General features: G+C 41.5%; 1 protein-coding gene across 3 annotated transcripts in view; it reads right to left on the bottom strand.

Annotated features, from left to right (window-relative positions):
- Positions 1 to 26,166, bottom strand: part of COL14A1 (collagen type XIV alpha 1 chain) — a 251,199-nt gene that overhangs the window by 17,443 nt on the left and 207,590 nt on the right. For all 3 annotated transcript variants that reach the window (XM_033202599.1, XM_033202600.1, XM_033202601.1), the window contains exons 41-45: positions 24,965 to 25,018; positions 24,440 to 24,511; positions 9,412 to 9,447; positions 8,327 to 8,393; positions 4,876 to 5,064 (exon numbers count right to left, since the gene is read on the bottom strand). In XM_033202599.1, the coding sequence (XP_033058490.1) occupies positions 4,876 to 5,064; positions 8,327 to 8,393; positions 9,412 to 9,447; positions 24,440 to 24,511; positions 24,965 to 25,018 (418 nt within the window). The remainder of the gene's footprint in view (positions 1 to 4,875; positions 5,065 to 8,326; positions 8,394 to 9,411; positions 9,448 to 24,439; positions 24,512 to 24,964; positions 25,019 to 26,166) is intronic.

Genomic DNA, 26,166 nt, shown 5'->3' with positions numbered 1-26,166 from the left:
TTTTTAACAGCAATAAAAAGAAAGAACACATCTCATGCAACTGAATATCCACTGTAATACAAAATCATAGGGAAGACTTGAAAATATTTAAGTGCCATTTAGCAAATAATAACGAAAGCTCTACCAGCACTCGATCTTTAATCAAGATGATCTGTCCTACAGAGATAATTTTTCCAGGAATCAGCTAGGATACATGGGACATTAAGAAATTTCACAAAAATGATTTTTACCATTGCAGCATTTCTGGCTCAGAAGTGCTACGGTTTTACTCAGAAACGCGATGCTCTTTTTAACCACAGGAATATCCCACTTCTCTCTCCCAGCTTTAAAATCAATCTGGAACTCAGTTTTCTCTATAGATGTCTGAGTCCTCTTGACTCACAGCTTAACCCAAGCATTAGGGAGACAGGTTTAGCTTTAGTGTGGGTGCACCATTTCCCTGCCATGCTGCCGTGTCTGAGTCTCTGAGAGGGAATGTTACCTATTCACGGTGCTCAAAGGAAGGCTGATTCCTTGTTTACTTTCGTTTTCCTGGGGGAGTTCTGTTTGCTATTGAGCACATGGGAAAAGCAGGACAAGATAATTTACATTTATTTGCATAATGCAATCATGCGTTTATGATCTTAGTAGATCACCACTGTGAACACAACAGAGACAAATGTAGAGTGACTTAAGTCTTTATAATGGTGTCCTGAAGCAGAAATTGCAGAAAGTTTACCTTGTTCTTAGGATAAGTTCAAATTCCTTACCCAGACTCACAAAAATGTTGGTTGCATCCTGTGGCCTCCGTCTACTCCTCCCTCCTCCTGAATTTTTACTATCCTTTTAACTAACCAAGCTCCAACTACACAATTCTTTTTTCTGTTATCCAAAGCAATGGAGCTTGGTAGGGGCAGTGTCATCCCTAGGAGACATTCTTGATACTTGTAGGGGAACTTCTGGTTGATGAAATGATTAGAGGTTGTTTTTACATTAAAATACATATTGGAATAAATTATTTGACTATAAATTACTTTCCTTTTAGTTCTCCTTTGTATTACACTAGAGAACATTGTAATTTCTCTATTTAGTGTTGTTTGTTTAATGATATGTGAAGATAGGTTATATTTAATATCTATGAATTTTATTTTGGAACAGTAAGAGACATGAGAAATTATTTGTTGTGAAAAGGAGAGTCATTGCCTTAAGGTTTCAAGCCCTTTCTCACCTCAGGACCTTTGCACACACTATTGCCTCCTCTGCTAGAATGCTCTTCCCCAACTCTCTTATTGCTATGGCAAATTTCTACTAAAGTTCTAGGTCTTAGCAAAACATCACTGATCAAGTCGGTCTCTTTTTGTATGCCGTATGTTATCCTGTACTTTTTCACAGCACTAATTACAACTGAAATTAAATGATTCATTTATTATTTGCTTAATATCCATCTCCCGCTAACAGTAAGGTGTCACAAAAGTCAGGAAATGTATACCCTGTTTACCACCATGTGATCAATGCCCAGCACAAGCTGGAAGTGTAGTAGATGCTCAGTAAGTACCACTGAATGAATGAACGGAGATTCAGAGATTAAGTTTTAAGTTTAAGTCGTCAAGATCACATAGCTAGTTAAGTGGCGAAGCTAGCAAGCATAGGCATTCCGGAATTACACATATCTGGATCTGAATTCTAGACCCCTATTGTTCTGCCGTGTGACCTTGGACAATTAACAACCTAGCAGAGCCTCAGCCTCCTCACCTAACATGGAACTAATCCTGATCTCATAAGATTTTTATGAGCATCACATAACATGCTTAGCGACTGACACATAGTAGTTGCTTAATAAATGTCTATACTCGTTCTTCTCAAAGACCACAGTGACTGACATCTTCCTCTACATTCTGAAACCATTTATATTCTATATAACTCATTTAGCATTTACCATCTCCCAGTTTGTGCCCTCAGCAATGTTTCATATTCCTTCCTTATCCAAACCAGGTCTTCCACTTTACCCAAATGAGGTAGTGTGTACAGGACTGAGCGCAACACTTGGCAGATGCAATTGGAGCCCAATAAGTAAAAGCTATAAATAGTAGTATTATCTGTCTGCCAAACTGAAAAACCTTACGTAAACCCTGCATTTAATATTTGCTGACTTATTGTATAAGATAAACCAGATATAAATTCCAGTTGTCCAGCTATACAATCTAAAATGCAAATCTTTAGATAGTTAGGTTAGTTAGATGATTAGATGGTTTCTCTGATTCAAAAATTTTGGAGGGATTATGGAAACTAAAGGAGTTGCATAAAGACTGAAATCAGGCTGGGCACGCTGGATCACGCCTGTAATCCCGGCACTTTGGGAGGCCAAGGCGGGGCAGGGGGTGGGGGCAGTTGAGGTTAGGAGTTCGAGACTAGCCTGGCCTACATGGTGAAACCCTGTCCCTACTAAAAATACAAAAATCAACTGGGCATGGTGGTGCCTGCCTGTAGTCCCAGCTACCTGGGAAGCTGAGGCAGGAGAATTGCTTGCCGGGGGGCGGAGGTTGCAGTGAGCCGAGATCCGAGATCACACCTCTGCGATCCAGTCTAGGGGACAGAGCAAGACCCTGTCTCCAAGAGTGGCAGCTGAAGGAATACAGCTCAGGACTGGATTTTTATACGGCAGAAAAAAAACAACACAGTCTCTGGCTCTTATTTCAAGTCTTGATGTTGGCTGACTTTGAGCCTTTTTGGCCTTACCCCAGTATCTTCATATGCTTCCTTTTATAGAAAATGAGAAAGAGAAAAGATAGCTGAAGACTTCAGTTTTTAAATTTTATTGTTTTGACTTAGTGGAAAGACAGACCTTTCCTCTCTTAATCTTTCCTGGATATTTGGATCCCAAGGCTAAGAACCAAACATCACTGCCTACCTTGCAGCAGCGAACCCCAGCTGCAGCTGAAATAACTTTGCCGGGAATGAAGAGCCCCTTGGATGCTGGCCTATAAGCCCTGACCTATAATAGTCATCGCAAAATCACACCCTTCAAGTTGTGATCAACTAAAATCACGTTTCCCCCATGCTCAAAGGGCATGTCTCACTTTCTGTCTTACTGTCATCTTTTATGCATTTGTGAAATATAGGATTCTGCTTGTCTACTGTACTCTTTAGAATATACATCAATATGTATGTAAGACAATTACATCATGGAAATTCATATTTCCAAAGGTCGTCTGGGCTGCCCTTTGAGAATGCTTGGGTGATTTTTTTGTGGTCTAATCATTCAAGTGCACTTGCAGAGCAGGAGAGACTTGGTCTGGCAAGGCAAGAACGGGACTAAGACTTCCAAAAAGAACAAAGACAACTTATGACTTGCTGGGAGTGACTCAGGTGCTGGCTCTGTGCTCACTGAGTCACAGTTTCTCCATTATTGACAGCATCAGAGGATGCCCTGCTGACAGAGGGGGCCACCTTCCAGGCTGCCAGGTCTTTGGTGAGTTGTGAGGGAATGATGCCATTTTCTACATCTGCTGATTTTGTGGTCTGACACAGGGGAAAACTTTCAGAAAGAAAAATCAGAACTGGGTCACAATTAAAGCAACAACTATCTAGTAAGTACCTATTAAGTGCAAAGTATTGTGCAAAGCAATTCAGAACCAACACCTGCTCTCAACAACCTGGCTGTTCACTAATGGCCGATGAATGCCAAAACAGAAAGAAAAGACAGTAGGGGATCAGGTGTTCATGGGGGCGGAGATACTTGGGTTCTGGGGTGATAAATAACAATTTCATGCATAAGACAGCTGAGTCTTGAACTAAGAGTAAGATGTACGGAAGACAAAGGAAGGAAAGGACATTTCCAAAGAGGCAAAACAATATGTACAAAAGTGCAGAGGCAGAAATACACAAGGCCTGTTGGCATGAGTCAAAATAAATATGAAATACTGTTTTTGTAATCTGTATTTTAAATCAAATTTTATACAAGGAATATATCCTACCCCTCCCACAAAACTAATAAGGCTCACAGAGCAGACAGGTAAAAGTTTTTCCCCAGGTCTATGTTCTACAAAATGTATCTTAGAAAATACTCTGATTGGTTGTCTCTCTTTCCCATCACTTTCTTCATGGTTGATATGCAACCCTGACTTCCCACATCTCCTTTACCTGCTTCTGGAATGGAAGATCTTAGTCAACTATAGATTCAGTCAAAAGTCTTATTATTGTATTACACAATACTTCTAAGACCTGTAGATGGTGGAAGAAAAGGCTAAGGTAGAATCTCTGTTTTAAGGAAACTTTAGTGGGAAAGACAAAACATTGGCCCATGAAACTACTAAATAAAATGTTGTCTGATATAATAGGAAGATGAGCCACAGACAGTATTTTAATTTGAAGTTTAGAGCTGACACAGTCTATATAGGAATATGTAAACCATATGCTGATACAATTCATGACTCCTCTCAGGACTGCCACTGACCGTTGCCCAGTCTGGACACTGCACAAATAAAGCACCAGCAAACCACCAGAGTGAGTTCTCTGCCTTGACATTGGTGTGATGCCATGTTTGGTCAGAGGGCAGCATCATTTTCTAATTCTTCAACTTGGAAGGGGCACTCTTTTTGACTTCATCCATCTAGAGGGGATATCTTTCTTTCATTAGCTCAAACCCTCTCAGAGGTGATTTGGGGGTTCTGACCTTCCTCTTTCATGTAAGTAGATATGGCTCTTGATAAACACTTGGCAGATTGCTCAATTTTCTCAGTCTCAGAGATAAATAAACAAGAAACTGCAGAATAGATGGGGCAGAATTAATTTAACTCAATTGTTTCAGACTTTATCCTTGTATAAACACCACTAGAACGTTCTGCTTCCCTGCACCCAGCTCAGAGGAGTTCCTCTGAGAGAAGGGGCCCAGCTTACCTCGTTCTCCTGGGGTCCCTGGCACGCCTGCATTTCCGGGGAAGCCTGGTGTGCCTGGGGGTCCTTGTTCACCGGGGGCTCCAGGTGAGCCTGGTCTCCCAGGCTCCCCAGGAGGCCCTTGGACAGTCCGGATGGATGAGGAGTGGCTGGGAATCTGATTGAGGATGGCAGTGTACCTGGCCATGTGACCTGAGGCATGAAGCATAAAGACAGCATTCAGTGAACTGTCACACAAGGAAAGAGAAGACCAGGGGTGTCATTCGTTAAGGCTCCAAACAATTCTGTTAGATACCCACCAAGGGAAAAATCACACCCCTTTGAAATATGTTGATTTCCAGTCAACATTTTTTATGTTTTACTCTGGATGATATTAAGGGTTGGACTGTTGTCAAGTGGCATCTCATGTGTTTGGAATTCTGCAGCTCACGTCAGCATCTCAATAAACATCATTGAGCAGAAGTTGTAAATTTCATCTTCACCCTCAACATTCATCTGACCCCTAGACCTTCAACCAGCTGCCACTTCTCTAGCAATTACTTCCCAAGTTATTTGTCTTTTCTACAATGCACAAAGCCTCCCCACCCTCTTGCTCACAAATCCCCGACAAGTGCTTTGTCTCAACTCATCTCTTGGTCATCAAGCTTTCTTTTAGGAACCTTTACTCGGGTCTCATTGGCAGAAACTCCCACTAGCTTTGTATTTTTAAAAGATCTGGCACTCTCTCCCACAATCCCTTAACTCAGTTACGTCTGGAAAATATATATACAGATACATGTTACTAATTACAAGTATAAAGTACTTGATACCATGATGTCTCATTTTTCCAACATCATTAGGAGATGAGATTTCCCAACATAAGTGAATTTTCTAGCTTACTATTATTTATCCATTTCGAAATATTTAAAACTAAATAAAAAATAGTAACCATTTCTTCAAGGAATTCACTCTAAAATACATTCAGTGCATTCTTTCCTTAAGCATTGGATTGTCACTGTAACTAGGGATCCCCTCTTGATGACTCAAGGCTATTAGCAGGCACATCCATTGCTGCCTGGGCAGGTGAGATATTTCCTCATTTGCTTTTTCAGCTTCTGCCTTTGACACAGGGTCTGTCCATTATCATTTTCCCAGCTGTCATCACTTTGGCCTTGACTAATTTCCCATGTAACTAACTCTTCCTAGCGTAATTCTGATCAACTGTGAACTAAAAACTAGAGAAGTGAGCTTGTGAGGAATTATTTGCTAACCGAAAAATCCAGTCCTGAGTGGCAGCTGAAGGAATACAGTAAGGAGCCCAGAGGAAACTGAAGTAGTGTTAGGGAAGATCGTTGAGGTGCCAGAAATACAGCCACTGAGTAGGTTGGGCCTGGCTTATCAAGTTGCATGCAACTTTTTTGATTTCCTTCTAGCATATTGACAGGCAGGGCCTTGCTATTTTATGGACTTGTTTAAGCTTTGCTATGTAACCAATCCCTTGCTGACTTCTACTTCCTAGAAGTCAGTCACAAGACTCTGAGAATTCGTAAGGAGAAAAAAATTGATTTTGAACACTTGATTTTTAGGGCACGCTTTAAATAAACAGATATTTACACATGATTTTTATTCTACAGTAGAATAAGACGGCAAGTATCGTGAGATCTTTCTTGTGTTGTGGTCAGTGAGTCATAGTAAGATTTAAGCCTTAGGTTTTCTGAAAATAATGATCTGCTCATTTACATTGTATACCTGTAATCAGAAATCTACAAAACAATTCAAGATACAGGTTATTTATAATATGTCAGTACAAAATGATTAATGTTCAATATCTCTTTTATAATGTCTTTTTAAAGGTCCTATTTTGGCATTAAACTTAAACAGTTATATTTAACTGGTAAATTCTCTCTCACAGACACACACATAGACACACACACACATAGTTTGGGCAATATAAGAGAAAATTAAATAACGTTAAAATATAGGGAGCATGACTACTGTGTCTGAAGTTGGTAGCTTCATACGCTGGTGCCCTGATGTTTTTGCCCTAATGAAAACTCTTCCAAGTCTATGCAGATCTCAACTCCATGCCTCCTCCAGGGTGAGATTTGGATTTATCTCAGAACTAAAGATGGAATTTTGGACTTAGCCAAGAGAGCTTTGTTAGATATTTGCAGGGCTTCCTGGCCCAACTCCCAAACTTTCCTGAGCTAAAATGAATGTAACCCCAAGCCAATTAGCCACCTGGGGAATGTCAGCCCTGGAAGCCGGGGTGCTATTGGGTGGGAGGGCTGGACAGCAGAGCTAGGCGAGAGCTGGTTGGGGTTGAGAGAGATAGTTCACCTCTGCTTGGCCTCAGATCTTCCTGGAACTGAACAAATTACTGGCAAAGAGAAGGGCCCACACTAGTAACCCTCTGATTAGATTACTGTGACAAAATATACAATCAGTGGGCAGAGGGAAAACGTGCAAAAGTGGTGGGTATCTAAGTAAATGGGCACTGAAATACAGTGCTGTCAAAAAGCTCAAGAAAAATGAAGAAATGCGACAGGCGTCATATCAAGTTTGTTCTGATGTAATTTTTGGCACAAAGTCCAAGTATAATATCATGTCAAACGTCAGAGCAAGCCTGTCCATGTGTGTGTGTTTGTACTTTGGTAAACATCCTAAGAAATAAATGACAAGACCTTAGGCTAAGCAGAAGATAATGGATGTGAAATGGATAAGAAGGAAATATTCATTGAAACCTTGCAAGTTAATAAAAATCAACACCATAAATCGTCTTTCTGAGGTAGCTTCTGAAGATGTAGTCTGGCAGCTTTCAAGTGCTGAACACTTGAGAAAAAATCCTACCCACCTGGAGAGATGAGAAAGGAATAGAAGATTTGATCTGGCCAGTCAAGTTAAATTTACGTGGGCAAACAGGAGGTTCTTGGACCGATGACACAAAGGAATTTGGCTTTTGTACCATCGATGTAGAGCTCTAGGGTAATCTGTGATGATCTCTTTGATGGGTCAGTGATGGTCATCTGTAAAGCTTATGTGTCTGGGCCGGGCGCGGTGGCTCAAGCCTATAATCCCAGCACTTTGGGTGGCCGAGATGGGCGGATCATGAGGTCAGGAGATCGAGACCATCCTGGCTAACACGGTGAAACCCTGTCTCTACTAAAAAAATACAAAAAAACTAGCCAGGCGATGTGGTGGGCGCCTGTAGTCCCAGTTACTCGGGAGGCTGAGGCAGGAGAATGGCGTAAACCCGGGAGGCGGAGCTTGCAGTGAGCCGAGATCGCGCCACTGTACTCCAGCCTGGGAGACAGAGCGAGACTCCGTCTCAAAAAAAAAAAAAAAAAAGCTTATGTGTCTGCACCAAGACAATGCTTTGGAGTTTTCCTTAGTGGTACACTCACAGGAAAAGCAAACTCTCTTCTGGATGAGAGTTTGCTAAGGGGAACAACTTCCGTAACCATTATATACTTACTCTGGATGAGCTGTTCGCATACTTGACGTGCCACTGATCTCACCATGGCTTGAGACTGCAGGTCACCCTGGATGAAAAAAAAGCATACTCCTGACTCAGCTGTAAGCCCAGCCACATTACCAGGACTTCCAGGATGTGGATCTGACTTGCCCCATTGTTCCCATCAGGGATCTTTGGCTCCTAGCAACGGGTGTATTTGACCACCACGGTGCACGCAGAAAAGGGGTAAGCAATTTGATATTCATGGTTCAAGGATCCTGGGAGTCCTTATTAGATTAACAGGCACAAGTAAGTATTTCTAGTCCCATATTATAAAAAATTTAATAGTTTTGAAACAAACCCATATACATTTAATGCCTGATTTATAGCTCTTTAGAGCTTATAAAACATTGCACTTTCTTGAGCAGTGGCTCATTTAATACTAATAGCAACCCAGAGGAAAGATGTTAAACCCATTTTATAGCTGAATAGCATTAAACACATGGCCCAAGATTTCATAGAGGTAATTGGATGACCCCAAGGCCACTGCTGTTGCTGCTATAGCCAATGGCACAATTATATTAGCAGCTGCACAATTTCTGAAAGGAGAGAGACGACCCCTAAATTAAGCTGACTTCAGTTTTGGGGCCAGTTCTTTGATTCTATGCCTGCCATTGTCTTCCTGGGTGTGAACATTGGAGCATCAAAAAGCTCAGGAGTGCCATGGTGCCACCTGTCACTTGTATAAAGTTTTTACTTTTCTGAAGCCTTTTCACATCTATCATACAATGTTCTCATCAAACCCACTTTGTAAATTATATGAGAGCAATTCTCTCCATTGTATCCTTAAAGAAATGAGCCCAAGTTCATTGACCTGGATGGTAGCAGATATGCAACTAGAAACTAGCTCTCCTGACTCCCAGCCCACAGGGATTTTACCTCTGGAAAACATGGCCACAGTCTAATGAATTGGGGAAAGGGAGAAACAGGGACTGGTACAATAGCAATGAATAATAATGTTAGTAAGTGACGATCCTTTATCAGTCTTATGCAATGGAAGGGGTGCAACCAGTTGGGGCCAGAAAACAGAGCCACAGGATACTTACGCGCTCTCCTCGTTCCCCCTTTGCTCCAGGGACACCCTGTATGAATGGAAAATTGTCAAGTTACTTATGATATTTCACTTGGTTAAGAGTGATCATCATGCATCTTTTCTTATTTTATTAAGACATTTTTCTTAGCACCAGTAATTCTGCAGCAAAAATCATTACACAACAACAGAAAATAGACAGCAATCAGTAAGCACAACAAACATAAAAGCTGTTACTCATTCTACCCCTTCGGCTTTTTTATGCAGAGACATGATATATTTTGGCCACAAAATTTGAACCATGCAGCAATAATACTGCTTTGTAACACATATTTTCACTGAGTAGGTCCTTTGCACCTTTTCACCCTAAATGCCACTCTATGTACCGTACTCCCCTGAGGACTCTTCATAATTTATTTCACAAATCTCTGCTGAATAGTTAAATTGTTTCCGTTTTTAAAGGAATATCTCCAAAAGGATAGAAAAGACCGCCTCTCAATTTAGGAATTCAAGTCAGAGATGAGATTAGTGAAATCCCACAGCTTCACTCTGATTTCTGTGCAGCACGATGCCACACAATTCTCCCTAAATGTCCCCAATATGGGAGCTCACATTTATGTGAATTCTCAATTGATTTGTTATTTTCTTATGTGGCTTAGCTACTCTTTGGCCCATAAGAAATCTTGCCGTTATTAAAATGCATCTACTTTAAAAATGGCATTTTCAGGGTTTCTCCAATGAAATTATACATCTAATGAAAAACATGTGTCTTCAGAAGGATTTCATATTTTTGTTTAAACTCTGAGGCAATGTTCATTGAACAACATTTTTATAGTCTCGACTAAAAGGAGAGTGAATGGAATTTATTAATGGAATTTGCCACGTTGTCAGACTGTTTCCAGTTGTTATTTCAAACAGGTCCCAAGTCAAACTCGGTATCTTCTTCAAAATCTGTAGTCACTGAACAGTTATCCAAATTCAAACTTCTGGTTTCATTCCATGGTGTGTAGGTAAACTGGCTTCCCAGAAAAAGAAAATGCCCCGACTTGTAGCGTTTGCTGATTTTGGAGGTTTAGTGTTTCTATCACAGCTGATTTCAAGCTACAAATGTTCTGTCACTGAAGATGGAATTGGAAAGGGAAGAGAAATGCATGATTGACTCTCCTGTGCAGATATTTAAGCAGCCTACCCTGGTTCTATCTTTTCTCCTCTCCTCCCTTGCCCTGCCATGTCTATTCAATACACACACACACACACATACACACTCACAAACATACATCACATACAGATACCCACACACTTCTTTTTTTTTTTTTTAGATGCAGTCTCCCTCTGTCTTCCAGACTGGAGTGCAGTGGCACGATCTTGGCTCACTGCAACCTCTGGTTCCTGAGTTCAAGCGATTCTCTTGCCCCAGCCTCCTGAGTAACTGAGACTACAGGTGCACACCACCACATCTGGCTAATTTTTGTATTTTTAGTAGAGACGGGGTTTCACCATGGTGGCCAGGCTGGTTTCAAACCCTTGACCTCAAGTGATCTGCCCACTTCAGCCTCCCAAAGTGCTGGGATTACAGGAGTGAGCGACCGCGTCTGGCCAACACTTTTTTTTTTTTTTTTTAAACATAATGTTAGAATCTTAGTGTTGGGTATATGGGCGTGGTGTTTACTCAAAATTCTTTCAATTTTGTGTGTGTTTAAAAATTTTTTATGCTAATACTTTGGAAAGAATGTAGGACATTGGACCTGCAAGCTGGGTTAACTCTCTGAGTTTCTTTGTAAGATGAGGCCACTAAATGAAGTGATCTCTGGGGTCCTTTATCAGTCTAACATGCTGTTCTCTCATGATACGGTCATTATGCAGAAGCAGGGAGCACAATAAACAGAAATTGATGAAAAATACAAAGTCTGGGCTTCCAAGGGAAGGATTCCAACCTCTACAGAGAAAGAAGATCTTCACAATTTGTGACCTTTATGTGAGTTCCATGAGGCAGTCTGTGTCCAGCTTGTAGACTTCTGTATCCCCAGGTCCTAGGATGGTGCATAGGAGTGGCAAATTTTCAAAAATCATGTGTTAACTGAATGAGTAAATGGATGGCTGAATTTCACTTCAAGTTTGAATGACAAGCCAATTTGTGCTCCATTTCAACTACCCTGATTGTAAAAAAGAAAGAAGATGGCCAGGCACAGTGGCTTACGCCTGTAATCCCAGCACTTTGGGAGGAAAGCAAAGGCCTTGATCACAATGCAGGTGGACCATGAGGTCAGGAGTTCAAGACCAGCCTGACCAATATGGGGAAACCCCATCTCTACTAAAAATACAAAAATTAGCTGGGTGTGGTGGTGCGTGCCTGTGGTGGCAAACACCTGTAGTCCCAGCTGCTCAGGAAGCTGAGGCAGGAGAATCACTTGAACCTGGAAGGTGTACCATTATAAAATTTTTTTGCAAAAGTAAGATTTGCATAGCACACTCCTGCCCCAGCCCAAATTCTTTTTGGAAATAAATGTACTGACTGTGCCTTCTTCCCTCATTCCTTAGGTTTCACAAATGGACAGATCTCTAAAGAGACCTGTGTGTGATGTTCCCCTTCCTGTGTCCAAGTGTTCTCATTGTTCAGTTCCCACCTATGAGTGAGAACATGCGGTGTTTGGTTTTTCATCCTTGCAATAGTTTGCTGAGAATGATGGTCTCCAGTTTCATCCATGTCCCTACAAAGGACATGAACTCATCCTTTTTTATGGCTGCATAGTATTCCATGGTAGATATGTGCCACATTTTCTTAATCCAGTCTATCACTGATGGACATTTGGGTTGGTTCCAAGTCTTGGCTATTGTGAATAGTGCTGCAATAAACATATGTGTGCATGTGTCTTTATAGCAGCATGATTTATAATCCTTTGGGTATATGCCCACTAATGGGATGACTGGGTCAAATGGTATTTCTAGTTCTAGATCCTTGAGGAATTGCCACACTGTCTTCCACAATGGTTAAACTAGTTTACAGTCCCATCAACAGTGTAAAAATGTTCCTATTCCTCCACATCCTCTCCAGCACCTGTTGTTTCCTAACTTTTTAATGATCACCAATCTAATTGGTGTGAGATGGTATCTCATTGTGGTTTTGATTTGCATTTCTCTGGTGGCCAGTGATGATGAGCATTTTTTCATGTGTCTGTTGGCTGCATAAATGTCTTCTTTTGAGAAGTATCTGTTCATATCCTTTGCTCACTTTTTGATGGGATTGTTTTTTTCTTGTGAATTTGTTTGAGTTCTTTGGAGATTCTGGATATTAGCCCTTTGTCAGATGAGTAGGTTGCAAAAATTTTCTCCCATTCTGTAGGTTGCCTGTTCACTCTGATGGTAGTTTCTTTTGCTGTGCAGAAGCTCTTTAGTTTTATTAGATCCCATTTGTCAATTTTGACTTTCGTTGCCATTGCTTTTTGTGTTTTAGACACGAAGTCCTTGCCCATGCTTATGTCCTGAATGGTATTGCCTAAGTTTTCTTCTAGGGTTTTTATGGTTTTAGGTCTAACATTTAAGTCTTTAATCCATCTTGAATTAATTTTTGTGTAAGATGTAAGGAAGGGATCCAGTTTCAGCTTTCTACATGTGGCTAGCCAGTTTTCCCAGCACCATTTATTAAACAGGGAATCCTTTCCCCATTTCTTGTTTTTGTCAGGTTTGTCAAAGATTAGATGGTTGTAGATGTGTGGTATTATTTCTGAGGGCTCTGTTCTGTTCTGTTCCATTGGTCTATATCTCTGTTTTGGTACCAGTACCATGCTGTTTCAGTTACTGTAGCCTTGTAGTATAGTTTGAAGTCAGGTAGTGTGATGCCTCCAGCTTTGTTCTTTTGGCTTAGCATTGTCTTGGCAATGCGGGCTCTTTTTTGGTTCCATATGAACTTTAAAGTAGTTTTTTCCAATTCTTTGAAGAAAGTCATTGGTAGCTTGATGGGGATGGCATTGAACCTATAAATTACCTTGGGCAGTATGGCCATTTTCACGATATTGATTCTTCCTATCCTATCCATGAGCATGGAATGTTCTTTCATTTGTTTGTATCCTCTTTTATTTCGTTCAGATGTGGTTTGTAGTTCTCCTTGAAGAGGTCCTTCACATCCCTTGTAAGTTGGACTCCTAGGTATTTTATTCTCCTTGAAGCAATAGTGAATGGGAGTTCACTCATGATTTGGCTCTCTGTTTGTCTGTTATTGGTGTATAAGAATGCTTGTGATTTTTGCACATTGATTTTGTATCCTGAGACTTTGCTGAAGTTGGTTATCAGCTTAAGGAGATTTTGGGCTGAGATGATGGGGTTTTCTAAATACACAATCATGTCATCTGCAAACAGGGACAATTTGACTTCCTCTTTTCCTAATTGAATATCCTTTCTATTTTTATTTTATTTTTTATTTTTTTATTTTTATTTACTTATTTTTTTTGAGACAGAGTCTCACTCTGTTGCCCGGGCTGGAGTGCAGTGGCCGGATCTCAGCTCACTGCAAGCTCCGCCTCCCGGGTTCACACCATTCTCCTGCCTCAGCCTCGCGAGTAGCTGGGACAACAGGCGCCTGCCACCTCGCCCGGCTAGTTTTTTGTATTTTTTAGTAGAAACGGGGTTTCACAGTGTTAGCCAGGATAGTCTCGATCTCCTGACCTCATGATCCGCCCGTCTCGGCCTCCCAGAGTGCTGGGATTATAGGCTTGAGCCACCGCGCCCGGCCTAATACTCTCTCTTTCTCCTGCCTGATTGCCCTGGCCAGAACTTCCAACACTATGTCGAATAGGAGTGGTGAGAGGGGGCATCCCTGTCTTGTGCCAGTTTTCAAAGGGAATGCTTCCAGTTTTTGCCCATTCAGTATGGTATTGGCTGTAGGTTTGTCATAAATAGCTCTTATTATTTTGAGATATGTCCCATCAATACCTAATTTATTGAGAGTTTTTAGCATGAAGGGCTGTTGAATTTTGTCAAAGGCCTTTTCTCCATCTATTGAGATAATCATGTTGTTTTTGTCTTTGGTTCTGTTTATATGCTAGATTATGTTTATTGATTTGTGCATGTTGAACCAGCCTTGCATCCCAGGGATGAAGTCCACTTGATCATGGTGGATAAGCTTTTTGATGTGCTGCTGGATTCAGTTTGCCAGTATTTTATTGAGGATTTTTGCATCGATTTTCATCGGGGATATTGGTTTAAAATTCTCTTTTTTTGTTGTGTCTCTGCCAGGCTTTGGTATCAGGATGATGCCGGCCTCATAAAATGAGTTAGGGAGGATTCCCTCTTCTTCTATTGATTGGAATGGTTTCAGAAGGAATGGTACCAGTTCCTCCTTGTATCTCTGGTAGAATTCAGCTGTGAATCCATCTGGTCCTGGACTTTTTTTGGTTGGTAGGCTATTAATTATTGCCTCAATTTCAGAGCCTGTTATTGGTCTATTCAGAGATTCACCTTTTTCCTGGTTTAGTCTTGGGAGGGTGTATGTGTCCAGGAATATATCCATTTCTTCCAGATTTTCTAGTTTATTTGTGTAGAGGTGTTTATAGTATTCTCTGATGGTAGTTTGTATTTCTGTGGTATCGGTGGTGATATCCCCTTTATCATTTTTTATTGCATCTATTTGATTCTTCTCTCTTTTCTTCTTTATTAGTCTTGCTAGCGGTCTATCAATTTTGTTGACCTTTTCAAAAAACCAGCTCCTGGATTCATTGTTTTTTTTTTAAGGGTTTTTTGTATTTCTATCTCCTTCAGTTCTGCTCTGATCTTAGTTATTTCTTGCCTTCTGCTAGCTTTTGAATGTGCTTGCTCTTGCTTCTCTAGTTCTTTTAATTGTGATGTTAGGGTCTCAATTTTAGATCTTTCCTGCTTTCTCTTGTGGGCATTTAGTACTATAAATTTCCCTCTACACACTGCTTTAAATGTGTCTCAGAGATTCTGGTATGTTGTATCTTTGTTCTCATTGGTTTCAAAGAACATATTTATTTCTGCCTTGATTTTGTTGTTTACCCAGTAGTCATTCAGGAGCAGGTTGTTCAGTTTCCATGTAGTTGTGCAGTTTTGATTGAATTTCTTAATCCTGAGTTCTAGTTTGATTGCACTGTGGTCTGAGAGACAGTTTGTTATAATTTCTGTTCTTTTACATTTGCTGAGGAGTGCTTTACTTCCAACTATGTGGTCAATTTTGGAATAAGTGCTGTGTGGTGCTGAGAAGAATGTATATTCTGTTGATTTGGGGTGGAAAGTTCTGTAGATGTCTATTAGGTCTGCTTGGTGCAGAGCTGAGTTCAATTCCTGGATATCCTTGTTAACTTTGTCTTGATCTGTCTAATGTTGATAGTGGGGAGTTAAATTCTCCCATTATTATTGTGTGGGAGTCTAAGTCTCTTTGTAGGTCTCTAAGGACTTCTTTTATGAATTTGGGTGCTCCTGTACTGGGTGCAGTACTATATATTTAGGATAGTTAGCTCTTCTTGTTGAATTGATTGATCCCTTTACCATTATGAAATGACCTTCTTTGTCTCTTTTGATCTTTGTTGGTTCAAAGTCTGTTTTATCAGAGACTAGGATTGCAACCCCTGCCTTTTTGTTTTCCATTTGCTTGGTAGCTCTTCCTCCACCCCTTAATTTTGAGCCTATGTGTGTCTCTGCGCGTGAGATGGGTCTCCTGAATACAGCACACTGATCCAATTTGCCAGTCTGTTTCTTTTAATTGGAGCATTTAGCCCATTTACATTTAAGGTTAATATTGTTATGAGTGAACTTGATCCTGTCATTATGATGTTAGCTGGTTATTTTACTCGTTAGCTGATGCAGTTTCTTCCTAGCATCGATGGTCTTTGCAATTTGGCATGTTTTTGCAGTGGCTGGTACTGGTTATTCCTTTCCGAGTTTAGTTCTTCCTTCAGGAGCTCTTGTAGGGCAGGCCTGGTGGTGACGAAATCTCTCAGCATTTGCTTGTCTGTAAAGGATTTTATTTCTCCTTCACTTATGAAGCTTAGTTTGACTGGATATGAAATTCTGGGTTGAAAATTCTTTTCTTTAAGAATGTTGAATATTGGCCCTCACTCTCTTCTGGCTTGTAGAGTTTCTGCAGAGAGATCCGCTGTTAGTCTGATGGGCTTCTCTTTGTGGGTAACCTGACATTTCTTTCTGGCTGCCCTTAACATTTTTTCCTTCATTTCAACTTTGGTGAATCTGACAATTACGTGTCTCGGAGTTGCTCTTCTCGAGGAGTATCTTTGTGGCATTGTCTGTATTTCCTGAATTTGAATGTTGGCCTGCCTTGCTAGGTTGGGGAAGTTCTCCTGGATAATATCCTGCAGAGTGTTTTCCAACTTGGTTCCATTCTCCCCGTCACTTTCAGGTACACCAGTCAGACATAGATTCGGTCTTTTCACATAGTCTCACATTTCTTGGAGGCTTTGTTCATTTCTTTTTATTCTTTTTTTATCTAAACTTCTCGCTTCATTTCATTCATTTGATCTTCAATCACTAATACCCTTTCTTCCAGTTGATTGAATTGGCTACTGAAGCTCGTGCATATGTCACATAGTTCTCGTGCCATGGTTTTCAGCTCCATCGGGTCATTTAAGGACTTCTCTACACTGGTTATTCTAGTTAGCCATTCGTCTAATCTTTTTTCAAGGTTTTTAGCTTCTCTGCGATGGGTTCGAACTTCCTCCTTTAGCTTGGATAATTTCGATCGTCTGAAGCCTTCTTCTCTCAACTCGTCAAAGTCATTCTCTATCCAGCTTTGTTCTTTTGCTGGCGAGGAGCTGCGTTCCTTTGGAGGGGGAGAAGCACTCTGATTTTTAGAATTTTCAGCTTTTCTGCTCTGTTTTTTCCCCATCTTTGTGGTTTTATCTACGTTTGGTCTTTGATGATGGTGACGTACAAATGGGGTTTTGGTGTGGATGTCCTTTCTGTTTGTTAGTTTTCCTTCTAACAGTCAGGACCCTCAGCTGCAGGTGTGTTGGAGTTTGCTGGAGGTCCACTCTAGACCCTGTTTGCCTGGGTTGTAGCAGCAGAGGCTGCAGAACAGCGAACATTGCTGAACAGCAAATGTTGCTGCCTGATTGTTCCTCTGGAAGCTTCGTCTCAGATGGGTACCTGGCAGTGTGAGGTGTCATTCTGCCCCTACTGGGGAATGCCTCCCAGTTAGGCTACTTGGGGGTCAGGGACCCACTTGAGGAGGCAGTCTGTCCGTTCTCAGATCTCAAACTCCATGCTGGGAGAACGACTACTCTCTTCAAAGCTGTCAGAAAGGGACATTTAAGTCTGCAGAGGTTTCTGCTGCCTTTTGATAGGCTATGCCCTGCCCCTAGAGGTGGAGTCTATAGAGGCAGGCAGGGCTCCTTGAGCTGTGGTGGGCTCCACCCACTTCAAGCTTCCTGGCCACTTTGTTTACCTACTGAAGCCTCAGCAATGGCAGATGCCCCTCCCCCAGCCTCGCTGCTGCCTTGCAGTTCGATCTCAGACTGCTGTGCTAGCAATGATTGAGGCTCCGTAGGCATGGGACCCTCCGAGCCAGGTGCAGGATATAATCTCCTGGTGTGCCATTTGCTAAGACCGTTGGACAAGTGCAGTATTAGGGTGGGAGTGATCTGATTTTCCAGGTGCCATCTGTTACTACTTCCCTTGGCTAGGAAACAGAATTACCTGACCCCCTGCGCTTCCCAAGTGAGGCAATGCCTTGCCCTTCTTCTGCTCACACTCCGTGGGCTGCACCCACTGTCCTGCCCACACTGTCCAACAAGCCCCAGTAAAATGAACCCAGTACCTCAATTGGAAATGCAAAAATCACCCATCTTCTGTGTTGCTCACACTTGGAGCTGTATAGCCTGGACCTGTTCCTATTTGGCCATTTTGGAACCACCCCTAATTCATTTAATTCTTATAACACTCCTATACGATTAACTTATTTAGTGCTTATAATACTCCTATAAGATTAACCCATTCATTCTTTATAACAACCCTATATTATTCCCATTTTCCAGATATGGAAAATGAGGCACTAAGAGGTCATGTCACTTGCTCAAGGCCATGCAATAAGGAAGTGAAAAAACTGGGGACCTGAACCAAAACTGTGGGCTCCAGAATCCACGCACATCCCAAGTATACTCTACCACTCTGTTGAAAGAGAACTCTGTTCAGCAATTCTGCTAGCTCGTATCTTCTATTCCAGGGAAGATAATACTTTCTCAATTAAAATAAAGCAAAACAAGCAAACATACCATGCCTAAAGCCTAACTCAAGTAATTCAGAACTAGGTTGCAGCTTGAGTCATTTTTTAAAAAATCTGTTTTATCTTGAATAACTTTATTTCTGCACCAATACATTTTTTGACAATTTTCCTGCTATTCTTGCTATCATTTATTAAACTGGCTTGTTTGAAAATGTTTTAAATCTAGAGAATGCAATTATAGTGCAAACCTGATTGACATGGTAAATGGAGAGCATCAGCTGTTGGCACCTTTTGGTATGTAGGGATGGATGTGTTTAATTGGGCTTGAAATTCCTCAAACTCAGTCTCATGATGCTGGTTATTAAGCAGCCAAAGGGTGCAGTTGGGCGGTCTCAGTGAAAGATCTTTTTAATGAAATATCTGTATGGCAAGAAATTTTTTTTATTCCAACTTTTCTGACATCGTTCCTTTGATTTTTACAAATTAAAACAAAAACAAAATAAAAATTCCTGAGCAAGTGAAGGCCCATAACTCCACCAAAGTATGCTTTGAGGGAAAACACATATTCCCTGCAGATGTAGGCAGGAAAAAGTGGCACACTTTCCTTTAATTTTAGGAGCACTCGAAATGTAAAGAAAAGAAAAAATACAGTGGCTACATTCATAGATTCACCGAATTTTAGTGCTGGAAGGAAGAGGAACGATCTTGTGGTTCAGGTAACACATATTAAAGATGTCTGTTAAACTAAATCAAAACATCTTAGGCTGGCTTGAAATGTCTTCCATGACCTGACCCCTAATCTATAAGAATATTCTTCTAATAGGCCTCTAACATGGCTTTGAACATCAGCCTAACTAGAATATAAACGTACCTCCTTTTTTTTTTTTTTTTTTTTGTGAGACAGAGTCTTGCTTTGTCTCCCAGGCTGGAGTGCAGTGGTATGATCTTGGCTCACTGCAACCTCCGCCTCCCGGATTTAAGCGATTCTCATGTCTCAGCTTCTTGGGTAGCTGGGATTACAAGCACCCACCACTGCGCCCAGTTAATTTTTGTATTTCTTTTTTAGTAGAGATGAGATTTCACCATGTTGGCCAGGGTGGTCTCAAACTCCTGACCTCAAATGATTCGCCTGCCTTGGCCTCCCAAAGTGCTGGGATTACATGCATAAGTCACCCCACCCAGCCTTCTTTTTTTCTTTTAATAAATACATATTAAGTACTCTCTATGTGTTAGACACTGAACTGGGGTCTAGGACTCTACACAGGAGTATGATAAAATTTCTGTCCTTAAGGAATTATCCTTTTAGTGGAGAGACAAACATCAATAGTTGAAATGCAGTACCTAACAGCCTGCAAAGGGAGGGGTGGCTTTACTCGGGAGATGAGAAGCCTTAAAGAAGGATTTGCCAGGAGCTCACCAAGTGGTGAAAAAGAATGCAGCCCAGTAAGGCAAATGAGCATCCCAAAGAGCATCCTGTAAGTTGTTAGCATCCCCAAAGACAAACGTGTGAAATGATATGGCATATATTTCGGGAACTTTAAATAATGTATGAGTGAATCCAAGTGAAGGGAGGATGGTAATCCAAGTTGGAAAGGAAAGTAGGGGCCCATCCTAAAGGGCCATGAGCTCTGTGCTGGACAATTGGGCTCTTTCCTCCAGGGATAAGAAGGAGATTCAAGCCAGACAGTGACATGTGGGAGTTGCACTAAAAGATGTTCTGGCAGCTGGGGAATGGACTAGAACAGGGCTAGAGCAGAGGCCGGGGGGCCAATGAGAGCCTCTCAGGATAGCCTTTGGGAGCAGTGAGCAGGGCCTGAAGCAAAACTGTGGTAGTCGTGATGGAACTAGAGAAAGAATTGAAAAATAGTAAAAGGTACAGAGACGGGGTGCTCTGTGTTTGCCTTATGTTTTTCTGCAACTGTCACCTAAGTGATGTAATCCTTCTGTCTCTGTGGGTGGGAATCCTACCCATATTCTAAGATCTCATCAAAATGGTCCCTCCTTCTGAAGCCGCTACTCCTACCCTTCAGCTTAGGGGTCTCTCTCTTAACAGAGCTTTCAGAGCAACTTCCCTTAAGGCATTTCACACTTATCTTTCCCTTAAGGCATTTCACACTTTCTGCCCTTTATTACAGCTTCATATATAAAAACATCATTCTCTCAGGATTTCTCAACAGTATGGAAAAACGTCTTGAGATCTTTTGTACCCCTCACGACCACTCCCCACCATTTAATCTTATATGGATTGTGCTCACTCCCTAAATATTTTAAATGAATGAATTAGGAAACTGACATTCTGAAAGGCTAGATGATTTGTGCAAGTGATGTGGCTTACAGCTACTTTGAGTCATGTCAGGGCTACATCAGGAACCCAGGTATCCTGACTTCTAATGCAAAGCTCCTTCAGTGATGCAACCCTGGACCTGTCTACCTGGCTGAACACATGGCCCCAGCAGTAAGCAGCTCCTTCTTTCGTGTGCTTTATCACTCTCTAACAACTGCAGAGGAGGAACCGTACCTAAGCCAATGCTCAAAACTTAGATAGAAATTAGGACCTCAGTAGCAGCAATGTACATTCTGCCCTAGGGAGCCGGCAGCTGGAAGCAGAGCGCACAAAAGCAAGCGTTTCTGGCACCCACTGTAGGAAACATGTTGCTATTTTCAGCGGTGCAGCCTGTCCCTCTTGGTCCCTTTCCCTCATGCCTTCCTAGACAGACATCCATGGGAAATTAATCAAGGCCTTAACACCATGACACAGAGCCTGCTGTCACAGTCATGCCAGTCTGGCAGGCAGCAAGCATCTGGGAGCCAGTGGGTCCAAAAAAGTCTGGGCTGGACAGTTCAGAAAGCAACTTGCTTTTGAGAGGAAATCCCCAAGCCAACTGTGGTATCCCTACCCGATGCTTATAGGCCAAATGGTTTCTGCCTCTGATCGAAGTGCCAATGGCCCAAAGGCCCCTCCTGCTGCTATCAAGGGTCCCTTTCTGCTGATTTATAATGAAAACCACATTATGAACAAGTGTTTTATTTTTGGGAAATTTTTATTGGCATTTCTGTAGATACTACGTTTGGAGTCTAATCCAGAGCCACCAAAGGCCAGGTGAGTGAGCAGGGTGCTATCATAGTTACTCAAAGATTCCATGTCTCACTGTAGCTCTCCACGCTCCACGTCAACTCTCCCATAGCTCTCAGAGCCTGCATTTCTTTCCTTCCCTCTTTCCTATTCCCTCCCTCTTGGGTCAGGATCAGTCTATACCTTGCTTTTTCCTAGCCTGGCTTAGGAGAAACCAGTTCTAGGAGATGCTAGTAAGAATAAGAACCTCATGCACAAATACATTTATTGTCTAACCAAATTAAACTAGTTTTGGGTGTTTTCTAATTTCACTTCGGGATGCCTCAAAGCTTTTGATGTCCTAAAACTTCCCATGAATTTCCGAGAAACAGATTAGGCAAGCAGTTTCTGTGCATGTGGCTTATACAGCTAGTTAGGGTTAGGTCAGGGCCACTTCTTTGACCAGGACCCCTTGCTGTCTGGCACTGTAGATATATTCTAAAACTCTGGTTCCCAGGAGCACATTCTGGAAAGCAGACTGAAGCCAAATACCAGAGAGTATGTTTTTAAGTTTCTTTTCTGGTATGATACAGCTTCAAATCAAATGAAGAGATAAGCTTGCAGTGAAAGAATGAAGACAGTTGTGTGTGTGCGTATGTGTGTGTGTGCGTGTGTATGCATGCATTTTTTCATGTGCTCACACATGTGGGTTTCAGTGTATGTTTCTAGGTGCAGGATCACACTTGGCAACATGTTTTTGAATTAAAAAAAGATGCGTAAAGATAAAGCAATCAGATTTTCTTCTGTGACCCACTACTAGGTTGATATAAAAAGAAGAGATCTAAAGGTATTTTGAATGACATTGTAATCGGAATAAAGATGCAGCTGTATAAAGTGATTACTAAGGATAGCATTTATTTGGATGTGCAAATTAGGATGTATTTGCTAAAATCAAGATGCATTATTTACGTGCATACCCTGTATGGGGTTGTGTACCTACATAAGTCTCACTTGAGTCATGGTCCAGAAAAGGATTCTGAGGATGAAATAATTTTATTAAAATGAGTTTCAGGATAAGAGGAACAAGACTATCTGGGTTGCTAGAGGAAGAGAGGCCACTTTCTGAATGAGAACCAACATTTCTGTTACATCTTGTTTACTATGGTAGGCAGAAAAAAAGCCCCCTCAAACTTCTTTGCCCTATTCCCCAGAACCTGTGAATATGTTACCTAATATGGCAAAAGGGAATTTGCAAATGTGACTTAGTTAAGGATTTGGGAATTATCTAGGGAGATTATCTGTGATTAGCCTGAATGTAATCACGTAAGTCCTGAAGAGAACCTTTCCTGGCTGTGGTCAGAGAGAAGTGACTATGGCAGAAAAAGGCCAGAGAGATGCAACATTGCTGACTTTGAAGATGCCGGTGGACCATGAGCCAAGGACTATGGGAGGCCTTTAGCAGCTAGAAAAGGCCAGGAAAGAGATTCTCTCTTCTAGCCTCCAGAAAGGAAATACCAACACCTTCCCTTTAACTCAGTGAGATCTGTGCCAGACTTCTGACCTGCGAAACTGTAAGATAACAAATTTGTGTTGTTTCAAGCCACTGAGATTGTGGCAATTTGTTAAGTGGTAACATGAATCTAATTCACTAGACGCTTCCATCCTCATCCATCGGATTTCACTGCTGCACACATTCTCAGTGCGTTTGCAGTCGTACACATCTTTGCATTTTTCAATGTTTTAGTTTACGGATGCAGACTTAGCAATTCACAGATAAATATCAGAATGCTGACTAACATCTAAACCTAGAAGGAACAACTTGCATGTCACCAGAAGAAGCCAAGCATGTCTCCAGAGGCCATGTAATACAATGACCTCATTTTACAGATGAAGAAACAGGCCCAGATGTGTTCACTTGTTTTTCTTCCACCTTATCCCTTCCCCCCATTGATCACATTTAAACACCAACCTAAGAGACTAGAAGAACAAAAACCAGAGTTAAAGATTTCTGTTCATTATGTTTTCACTTATAACACCTCTCACTTATGTGTGAGTGTGTGTTTTAATGGGAAATTCTGTCTTGTAGAATTTAGAAGAGAAAAATCTAATCTCTCGTTCATTAAACTTTGAATTTCCCAAGCTTTGTATTTTTCCCTTTGGGAACCCGGCTTGATTAACACATAGCTGTTGTGCCCAGTCTCTGGAGAGATGATATTGAGTTTACTTAGCCAAATGCAGAATAGCAAGCAATAGAAACATAAGCAAAAACATGACAGATTATTCCCTGTTAGGACCATTTATCTTTAGCCATGACATATGCACAAGCTGATCTTCATCTTTATCCTAGAAGCTTTTCCGATTTCCTTTATGAATTTCCACAGAGAACAGTGCTGAATAAACATTTCTGACTAGCAGAGAGGCTGGTAAATTTAAACACATAGGCCGGGCGCGGTGGCTCAAGCCTGTAATCCCAGCACTTTGGGAGGCCGAGAGGGGCGGATCACGAGGTCAGAAGATCGAGACCATCCTGGCTAACACAGTGAAACCCCGTCTCTACTAAAAAAATACAAAAAACTAGCCGGGCGTGGTGGCAGGTGCCTGTAGTCCCAGCTACTTGGGAGGCTGAGGCAGGAGAATGGCTTGAACCCGGGAGGCGGAGCTTGCAGTGAGCTGAGATCCGGCCACTGCACTCCAGCCTGGGCGACAGAGCGAGACTCCGTCTCAAAAAAAAAAAAAAAAAAAAATTAAACACATAAATAAACGTGATGACTGGGCATACATTCTGAGCGACTATGGCTGCATACTCACGGGTGGTCCCAGGGCGCCTTGTGGTCCCATGCTTCCTGTGATTCCTGGGACTCCAGGGGCCCCAGGGATGCCCTAGAAGAGAGGTAGGAAAGTGGAACAAAGTCAGGAATCACATATTCTCATCAATGACAGCCAACTTTTAAGCAAGCGTAACAAATACACACCATGATAGCTTCCCTCCCCCTCATAACCGGGACCTCATTCCTGTTCCCAATTCCCAAAAATGGAGTCTCCTCACTATAAGTCAGGTGTGGTTCTTTCAAATTCAAGCCTTACTTGTGATTTACTAAAAGCTAAACCAATGCAGGTGATCTTCTGGCAAAATGACTCTGAGATAGAATAATCGGGCAATAGGGATACATTCTCTTTCTAAGAAGTTTTAGGAAGAGTTCTCTCCCAAGGGATGAGTTGTTACACTATAGTGAAGGTGGCTGCCGAGTAAAAGATCTGGCAAAAGAAAACCTCTCAAAGGAAATGAAATGCTTTAAAACAGAGTGTGTCCCAGCAGTTTCTGGAAAGGCTTACTATTGGCCCTGGTGGTCCTGGAGGTCCCGAGGATCCATCCTTTCCTGGAAGGCCCTGGTGAAAAGAAACACAGTGTGTCAGCTAAGCAGATGCTTTACATGGCTTTCAGAATGGGCTCATCTAATTCCTTTTCACGTTTGGGGGTCAAGTCCTGCTGCTTGCTCTGGACTACCAAGGATTCACTGCCTTTAAACTCTTCATGGAAATTGTTTTTGGCAAGGTGTTTGTGTCTGTTGGCTCCATTAAATTGTTCAGTGCAAGAATTTTAGGTGTAAGAAATGCCACTTACAAACTTAAACAGGAACTTGCTTCCAAAAAGTGCTTTTACTAAACTAAGCATACCAAATGGGAAGAGGATCCATTCTTGGTCATTAATGAGCAGATGAAAAGATGAATTAGTGGTTTTCATGACCTAAGAGAGTCTTGGGCAGGGAATCTCTATCAGAGGGATCTGTCTTTCATTAGGAGTACTGCAATATCTGAAAGTCTGCAACTTCAGGAGTAAGCTGGAGGAGATTTGAGAGGATTTCCTGTGGCAATGACTGAGCTTTGACTACTGGGCAGATTTACTGTCATCGTGGGCTTACAAATGAGCACGTGTTTGCGCCTCATTCCCTGGTGGAAGGATTTAAGGCAGAAAGCAAGTGATGTTCTTTAAAAAAAACTTCCTAAATTATAGAATATATGTATGTGTGTTATTTTTATGTTAAGTGTTAAAAAAACTATAAGAGCTGGGATGACTTACTCCTAAATGTTTATAGCTCTTAATTGTAAATGCTGGCCTTTCCAAAGCTGTTAATTTAAGAGAGAATCTTCAATCTAAATTTTATCATATTCACAAAATTTCATAAAATATTTTTCCAAACACTACCTGTTACTACAGGGAGAAACTGAATTTTCACCACGGAATTGATGTCCCATTGGAATAATTATTTTCTATCTCAAACCAACTCAAACCTCTCCTGGCATCTCTGCAAACTCTCCCAACTCCCTTTCTGACATTCTTGCCACTTTTCCAGTGAGCCATCTTTTCCACTTATTTTACCAAGAAAATCCATCCTTTTTTTTTTTTTTTTTTTTTGAGACAGAGTTTTGTTCTTGTTGCCCAGGCTGGAGTGCAATGGCACAATCTCAGCTCACCGCAACCTCCCCCTCCCAGGTTCAAGCGATTCTCCTGCCTCAGCCTCTGAAGTAGCTGGGAT

This window comes from Trachypithecus francoisi, unplaced genomic scaffold (genome assembly GCF_009764315.1).
Source record: "Trachypithecus francoisi isolate TF-2019V2 unplaced genomic scaffold, Tfra_2.0 Lachesis_group7, whole genome shotgun sequence".
NCBI lineage: Eukaryota > Metazoa > Chordata > Mammalia > Primates > Cercopithecidae > Trachypithecus > Trachypithecus francoisi.
The sequence above is the reverse complement of the archived record's forward strand: the minus strand, read 5'-3'. Positions and strand labels throughout refer to the sequence as shown.